The 7,439-nt window shown below is 48.3% G+C and overlaps 3 protein-coding genes across 3 annotated transcripts; 2 read left to right on the top strand and 1 right to left on the bottom strand.

Moving 5' to 3' along the window:
* Window positions 1-106: 106 nt before the first annotated feature.
* On the top strand, window positions 107-1,138 carry Pmar_PMAR001112 (conserved hypothetical protein; the record flags this gene model as incomplete). The annotated part of the gene is made up of 1 exon (XM_002780474.1): window positions 107-1,138. One exon carries the CDS (start codon window positions 107-109, stop codon window positions 1,136-1,138), a length of 1,032 nt encoding a protein of 343 aa, XP_002780520.1.
* A 647-nt stretch (window positions 1,139-1,785) lies between these two features.
* On the top strand, window positions 1,786-3,758 carry Pmar_PMAR001111 (conserved hypothetical protein). Its single transcript, XM_002780473.1, has 9 exons — window positions 1,786-2,415; window positions 2,463-2,551; window positions 2,597-2,685; window positions 2,729-2,858; window positions 2,898-2,943; window positions 3,001-3,123; window positions 3,175-3,260; window positions 3,476-3,580; window positions 3,633-3,758. The coding sequence occupies exons 1-9, from the start codon at window positions 1,795-1,797 to the stop codon at window positions 3,709-3,711; spliced, it is 1,368 nt and encodes a 455-aa protein (XP_002780519.1). The 5' UTR covers window positions 1,786-1,794; the 3' UTR covers window positions 3,712-3,758.
* Window positions 3,759-4,362: 604 nt separating this feature from the next.
* Pmar_PMAR001110 (coiled-coil domain-containing protein, putative) lies at window positions 4,363-6,620 on the bottom strand (the record flags this gene model as incomplete). Its single annotated transcript, XM_002780472.1, has 11 exons — window positions 4,363-4,476; window positions 4,518-4,616; window positions 4,659-4,733; window positions 4,775-4,888; window positions 4,933-5,027; window positions 5,075-5,155; window positions 5,282-5,375; window positions 5,421-5,543; window positions 5,593-5,653; window positions 6,160-6,287; window positions 6,522-6,620. 11 exons carry the CDS (start codon window positions 6,618-6,620, stop codon window positions 4,405-4,407), a joined length of 1,041 nt encoding a protein of 346 aa, XP_002780518.1. The 3' UTR covers window positions 4,363-4,404.
* Between the last annotated feature and the right edge of the window lie 819 nt (window positions 6,621-7,439).

Below are 7,439 nucleotides of genomic sequence, written 5' to 3'. Positions count from 1 at the left end.
GCTATTGACTACTAGACTATGGCACTACTATCGCGCACGTGAACAGGCGAAAGCCGCTCGTGGGGGAGAGGCGGCCTCCTCGAAAGGTCTAGGCAGAGATATGTTCATGTGGATGCATCGTGAGATACCACTATTCTGTCACTTACCACTGCACAGAGGGGATCCTGCTGGGTCCCCGCTGAACGGGTCCTTCCTCGTAAGGGGACAGTATCCCAGAATTGACTCGGTTGTCAGCGAGAACCTCTCTTGTGGTGAGTATTGGAGCTACTACATTGCTGAGCATAGGCCCTTGGTCATACGGAATGCCATGGTGATCCCGGACTGGTCGAAGAGGACCACATTCGGAAATGGCGACTTTGGTGAACTCCAGGTGAAGTTGGAGACTCCAATAGAATTGCGCGGAGTTGCCAAGGAGGCCGCGTCTAGAATGACCCTGCGGGATCTTGCTCTAGATGGGAACTGGTATGTGGTGTCGACGCTCCCTCAAGCCATGGCCTGGGAGGTGGAAGTGCCTCAATGGGGAAATCGTGAGGGGCTGATTATAGAGGAGAACGGCCTGTGGATAGCTCCAGCGGGATTGGAGACGAGATCTTCTTTCCACTATGATAAGGAGAATGTCATGAACTGTCTAGTGGCTGGAGATGTCGAGAAATTATGGTGGTTCATTGACACACGCAAGTACGGTGACATCTTACCTTGGGTGAGAGGAAACCGTTACAACACCACTGACGACCGTTACAACACAGGGACCGACTGGCTGGCGTTAGACCTGGATGCAGTTGATGAGGATCTCCATCGCCCTTGGCTCGAGAAGGTTGAAATTCACACGGCTGTTCAACGAGTTGGTGACTGTGTGGTGATACCGTACTCTATGCTTCACTTGGCCTGGTCTCCGGCTAGGGCCTCAACAAAGGCCGACTTCAACACCGCAGTAGCCTGGTCGTTCCTGTCGGTTAATGACGGTCTATATGAGTGTGGTGAAGGAGGGTCCTCCCCGCTAGCTACGGTTGAGAATGTGTGGCCGTATGTTGGGCATGGAGCGGTACCGCAAGGACTCCCAGATCCTAGAGAGCTTCGAGACACAACGCTGGGTTTACTTTATAATGGTAGGCAGTCTCGACTCCTCCCCCTGCCATAGCACAACCGCGGTGGATCGCGAGTAATCTGCTCAAGAACATTCCCGTTTAGTGTTATAGCCTGAGTGCACCAGGTTACTGTCGTCAGTGCCATGAGCTTAGTCGTGCGAGGTATGTCCCGTTGACGTGAGTGTTAGGCACTGGTGCTGATGCTCGAGAGAAGCAGTGGAGGCAGCTCCTCACATTCGCCTCGTGGAGGCTAGTGGAATCTTATCCTCGGTCTGTCGAGGCCTTCCGGGGTGAATTCTACAGTTCGCTCTCACTGGGTTTCTAATGCTGATCAGGTCTGGCTTTGTCACTGAAAAAGAAAGGCATAACTGTAAAGGAGGCACCTCTAGATCTGTGGAGGATGTTCGCTGCTGCCATGGATGCCACTGATGGTAGCCTCTCACATGTCCATTTTATGCATGGTCGGAATCAGAAACGGCTCTCCCATGCAACGTGGATGATCCAGTTTACGTGCCACTGACCGCACTTGAGTACGCTCGTATCTCGGCATATAGGGAGAATAGAGTGTCTAGTCTCAACGACACATGCCCATATTATCAAAGGATCTCGTATGCACACTCGTTTTGTGTTCGTAACAGCGGGGAAGTCGTTGATGCTGATAAAAAAGAGGTCTGCTGGTGAGAGGAAATTGCATTAAATGAAGTTTGTTATGTCAACGTTCCAGACGGCCAATGATTCCGGTGCCTCTTCTGACTCATTTGTCTCGCTGTGTTCTGGAGAGGTTCCGTCCAAGCCGACTTCTGTACTCGAGCAACCCACTGAGACCAACTTCAGTGTAACCGAGATATCTAGCATATTGCCCGTGATGAACTTCTTTGTGGAGACCTCCACTACTTTCGACCTGTCCATAACTCCTACTCACTCACGGGAATCAGTTTCCCCGGTGAAAGCATGCACTGATGCAGCGGTAGAGGCAGCAGGAGTCGCCTTGCCTGTTGAGACAGAGGAGGAGATCACATGTGAAGCTACTGCACCTCAAACCTCAACAGAAGAGCCGCCACAGAGTCCTGTTCGGGATGCAGTCCAAGAACCGATATCGCCGCCTCCATTCCCGCTATCCGAGACGCCTCCTGCATCTGACTCGTCGAGCAGTGTGACAAGTCCTGTGGGTAGCCCCATAGAGCTAAGTGATGACGAAGAGGAGGACGAGCAGGAGCCTCTTGACCAGACACGAATGGAACGGCGGAAGAGTGCCGATCCGGATCGTCGACTTACATCGGTTCTATTGGAAGATGGTGACTCTGACGTGGAGAAGATGGTCAGCCCTGTGGTGAGCATCTTGAGGAATTGAAGCTACTGTGATGTTCTATTTTCCAGGTTGATGATGATGTTGTTGCAGACCTCGCTAATGGAGCAGCCAATGAGAATACTCCTGGCCCAGCGAATAAAGAGAGGGAATTGCCACCGTAAGCAGTCCAGGGTTGAGCAGTGCTGCTGTACGACTCGCACAGATACATGACTTTGACGCCAGCGGACTATCGACATGGCAATAATAAAAAGGATGATGACAGTGAAGATGATGCATTGTTGACACCGATATGTAGTCGGTGTACTCGTGGCGGCATGACTGAGCTCCTGCTCAGGTACGCGGCGACGCCCTCGATCACGGAAGAGAACACCGCAGTCCACGAGAACTCCTGCAGGAGAAGACGACGGTGCCTCATTGCCAGACGGGGACTTTAGTCGCATTCGAATCGCGTTGGTGGAGGAGTGGTATGGATCGCATGTGGTGTTCTCGGCACGTCCCTGTAGGTACCCCCGCATCAACGAGCAAGTCTTCGACAATCGGTTGCCCAAGGTGCCACGTGCATCAGAAATGTTCGTTTACTTCCCTCTGCGTTCTCTGTTCTTATAGGACATGGATATCACGTGGAACAATAGGATGCTCACCACTGCTGGTGTCACTGTTTTCAAGAATGGAGCCTGTCGAATAGAACTTTCTACCAAGGTTCTCGATCGGCCAGTACGTGTCTGCACAGTAAGCTTGAGATGCATGTGTTTTGTCGCGGCTGATAGTTGGCATTGCCAGACACTGCTTCACGAGATGTGCCATGTAGCACAGTTCATTCTGAGCGGTGAGCTCCGGCCTCCTCATGGATCAGCATTCAAGAAATGGTTAGTTACTTGACAACATGTTCTGGTGACAATATGGAAACTCTGATGAAATTTTGAGAAATTCTCATCCGTTTCGATACATTTCCACCCGAATATGTACAGATGAACTTGAATAACTCGTGAGGAAGCTCCTGAGCTGAGCTGAGCTGAGGAAAGCGAACATATATTCCAACACTGTTCGAAAAGTTGTCTGAATGAGACGTTTCGGGTTTCAGGGCTCGGATTGCGTCAGCTGTGTTCCCGCAGTATACGGTGACTACTAGCCACTCCTACGAGATTCGGGCCAAGTACTCATTCATATGTACAGATTGCGAACACAAGTAAATAGTACTCACTCTCTGGTTCGCATTAGTGAGAGATTGCAGTTTTCAGAATATCACGGCACACGAAATCGGTGAATGTATACACCCAAAGATGCAAACGGTGCGGTGGAAAGTTTGTGCAAGTATGATTACGCTGTTGGCAGCGTACATGTCTGCAAATACGATAGTTTCCTCTATCAGAGTGCGTTCAGTTATGGAGATAACTAGCATGTCACGCTGAATCCACACACGATTTTGAGGAGGTGAATACGAGAACTGAACGGGTTCTACTTACACAATATCTACACCTTTCGAATGGAGTAGTCGAGCCATTTGCGAAGGTTCATCACAACTTCGAAGTTGTCATCAGATGGGCGACTTTAAAGTGATCTCAATATCGTGGCAATGTTGGAGAAGAATGGACTAGAAAACCGCTGAGTTCTACCCACGATAGTTCGGATGGCGTTTTCGAAATTCACTATGAAGGACGATGTTTACGCAGTGAGCAAGGCTAGTTGTGAGTGCCGCAATAACGGTTCCTTGGCGCACCTCAAAAAGATTGGCTGTTACGGTAGAGCCAGCATTTGTATTCGGGGTCTCGTGTTTACTTTTTGTAATATCGCCTTGTTAACTACCAATGTGATGTGGAAACACACTATACAGTATAGTAAATTACCATTAGCAATATCAGTGATGATAATTGTGCCAACACGGTTCATCAACCGGACCATTTTGTAGTTCTACATCCGAATGATATTTTTCGCCCTATACACTTTACTGAACAAGAAATCGAGATAATGTAAGATACTCGTTACTATATCATGCGATCGATTCATTTTAATTCATCCTTCATCACCACGCACAGCTGCCGGGACCTCTTTACGACATTCCTCGAGCTCACCAAGTAGGGCATCCTAAACGACCAATACCTGCCTATAACGAAAGCCAGTCTCACTCGTTCAAAAGTAAGCTCCTCAACTCGCAGTCTGAGCTTCTCACTTGTCGCACCTCCTCCGCTCCGTCGCCTCTCCTCGGCCTTCGTCGCAACACCATCCTGATGATGAACCACTATCGAGAAGTGAGGTCATTAGCCTACCGCGAATTCCCTAGTGATCTCCTCGATCCTCTGATTAAACGTCGCCGACATCCGGTCGCGTTCGGCCAGGTGGTCCTAGTACTGACTACACCCAAAACTGATAAGTAATATCTCACCTGTTGATCTTTGATAATCTTCTTCTTAAGAGCATTCACCTCGTCATACAGCCGAGCCCTCTCCCTCGCATGGGCTTCATTCTTCACTCGCAAATCTACAGCCTCACCACGAGCCTGCCAAAACGCCGATAAATGACAAGCAAAGTCTCATACCACACCTTCTGCTCGCATTCTAGCGCCTGCTTATGTGCGCTCACAAGAGCTTCATATCGCGCATTCGCAGCGAGTAGCTCTGTATCGGACGCCGCTTGACCTGTTGGGAAAATCGTACGTATCACAACAGGCGACTAAACTACCCACCTAGTCCTTCCAACTGCGCCTTGAACAAGTCCCTCTGCTCAGTCAAATTCTTCACAAGGCGAGCCGAAGTCAGTATATCCTCTGAAAGCGTCCTTCATCCCCCCTCACAGAGGAGCCCTCTATATGAAGTAAGGCAACTCCTGCTTTATATCGAACTGTGTTAGTATCATGTAGCCTCTCCCTTCGAATGAAGAATCATCATCTTACCTTCTTTCACTTTGAGCTGTGTCTCAAGACGGGCGATCTTGTTCTTAGCACTCTCAAGCTTCGACTCATAGTCGCGAATACGAACCCGCAGAGTCTACAACAATACGCCTACACAAGCTCTCCGCGCTCATATGCTTACGTTGTTCTCATCAGTGATTTTCACAGCTTTCTTCAGACTTTCCCGCTCACCCTTAATCGTATTCTCCAACTCTCTAATTCTGCCTTCTAGCTCGGCGATTTCACTCATGTGCTTCTTGCTCAACTGAGAAACAGTCCAGGTGCTGTCTTAGCTCTCCAGCAATGCGACCAACTTCATCGACTTTCTTCTGCACTAGTGTCCTCGTCTTGGCTCTCTCTGCTGCCAGTGCGATTCTGAGAAACCATAAATAGAGGAACTTCGACACACCAGTTGGGATAAAGTAAAGTTCAAACAGATGTGGTATATACCTATTGATTATCTATAATCAATCTATGTCAATGCCCCTTTACCTCAATAACATTACGTTATTATTATATTCGTATTCATAATTCATGTTTCTATCAGTTAATAAATCATCTCACGAGTGCCACTGACATGATTCTGCACAGAGTGAGAGCAGCGCAACTATAGCGCAGTTGATGCACATGGAGAAAGTTATATTCTCCTCTGTTACCGCCTCTGTAGAGTGCAGAATGGCAACAAACTTCTCGTTACATATCACTTTCATTAAATCACCATCGCATGTTCGCTTTCCTCATCAGACCCTAGAAGTTTCCTCACTAATTATGGGAGTTTATATGCAAACTATGGTAGAATTGTAAGAAACCAACAAAAATTTCCCAAAATTTCCTCAGAATTTCCATATTGTCACCAACATATGTGGTTAACCATCGTTTACTTTCCGGCTTCGACATCTCTCATGACTCTCTCTATCTCCTCGTCCTTCTCTGCCACAACAGCTTCAATATTTTTCGCAGGGACAGGGGACTCGCCAGTTTGTGGCTTCGACGCGGGCCCAGGAGAGGCCTAACCGAAAACACAGAAAAACAAGAGAGATGTCATGAGAAATATCAACACATTCATACGCCGTGTATGATTTCGCCTACTCACCCTTGCAGCAGACGCTCTCGGCAAGCGCAATCTACTCCCATCTAGACTCAAACGACTGGAATCTCGACGGAATCGCTGAGCATCTATATGTCGACCTACGGATACATCCAATGCTCCACAAACTCCGTAATATAGAAATAATAAACTCACTAAAAGAGGCACTTCCAACACGATGAAGCTAAACCATGGTCTAGCCATGACAGTTTCAGAGTTGCCAACTCGAGAGAACGTACTCAAAATTCCTATCATGTTGGCCAATACCTTAATCAATGGCTCTCTTGCATGATTCCTTAATATCGCACGAGCATGGAATGTCCATGGAATCACGTGTTGTGTAACGGCTAACCACTATCTCCTGTTAAGCATCAATCAGGAATATATACGAACAGAAAACTATTCACAACTAAGAGTTACTCAACGACTCCAGCAGTGGACGTGCCAAGATGATACTTCAAATTGAACCATCTCAATATTTACAACGAATGACCGGCCTTGGAATCTCGTACTCTAGACTCCTTCTAGCTCAGCCCTCTCGAGAGCTGATCACATACTCCCTACTCTCACCTGAACTGTCCGGACATCTCTGAAGAGGAGCTCGTCTAGATTCTGGTGTTTCTACCACCAACGCCGGTGGGGTTTTAATGAGATCATCTGGACTCGCGTCGTCGGCCTTTGGTGTTGTCGGTAAAGTGTGGTCTGGCAAGCGACGACGAGCAGGAAGGAGAGAGAAGACACCACCACAGTTCGTCGAACAAGGACGAGGGTCTAGCGGCAAGTCTCTCTGGTGTTAGGAATCTTTAGATGGTTACTTAACAGCTTATGAGAAACATAGGGCCACAAGGATGGAGCACTTTACTTACCATCACAATGGTATTTCATCTCCCGTTGGACTTGACCTCCCATTTGACTGTCGTGAAGACCGTTTTGCTGCTTTATCACATCTACTTTCGTCGTCGTGGGAGCCGCGGCTTCAACAGCAGCACTCATCAGCGTGAAGGACCACAACGCCTTCTAGGGATACATTCCCCTACCCATTGGCCAACACTTTCATACTCTCATATTAGAAAC

This window comes from Perkinsus marinus (genome assembly GCF_000006405.1).
Source record: "Perkinsus marinus ATCC 50983 genomic scaffold scf_1104296944404, whole genome shotgun sequence".
In the NCBI taxonomy this organism is placed as follows: Eukaryota; Perkinsozoa; order Perkinsida; family Perkinsidae; genus Perkinsus; species Perkinsus marinus.
The sequence above is the reverse complement of the archived record's forward strand: the minus strand, read 5'-3'. Positions and strand labels throughout refer to the sequence as shown.

Excerpts from the sequence above, each read along its gene's own strand:
- Pmar_PMAR001111 (XM_002780473.1), top strand. The coding sequence starts at position 1,795 with ATGTCAACGTTCCAGACGGCCAATGATTCCGGTGCCTCTTCTGACTCA. Across the intron at positions 2,552-2,596 it reads AAAGAGAGGGAATTGCCACC|ATACATGACTTTGACGCCAG; the intron begins GTAAGCAGTCCA and ends CGACTCGCACAG. Across the intron at positions 2,859-2,897 it reads ATCGCGTTGGTGGAGGAGTG|GTACCCCCGCATCAACGAGC; the intron begins GTATGGATCGCA and ends ACGTCCCTGTAG.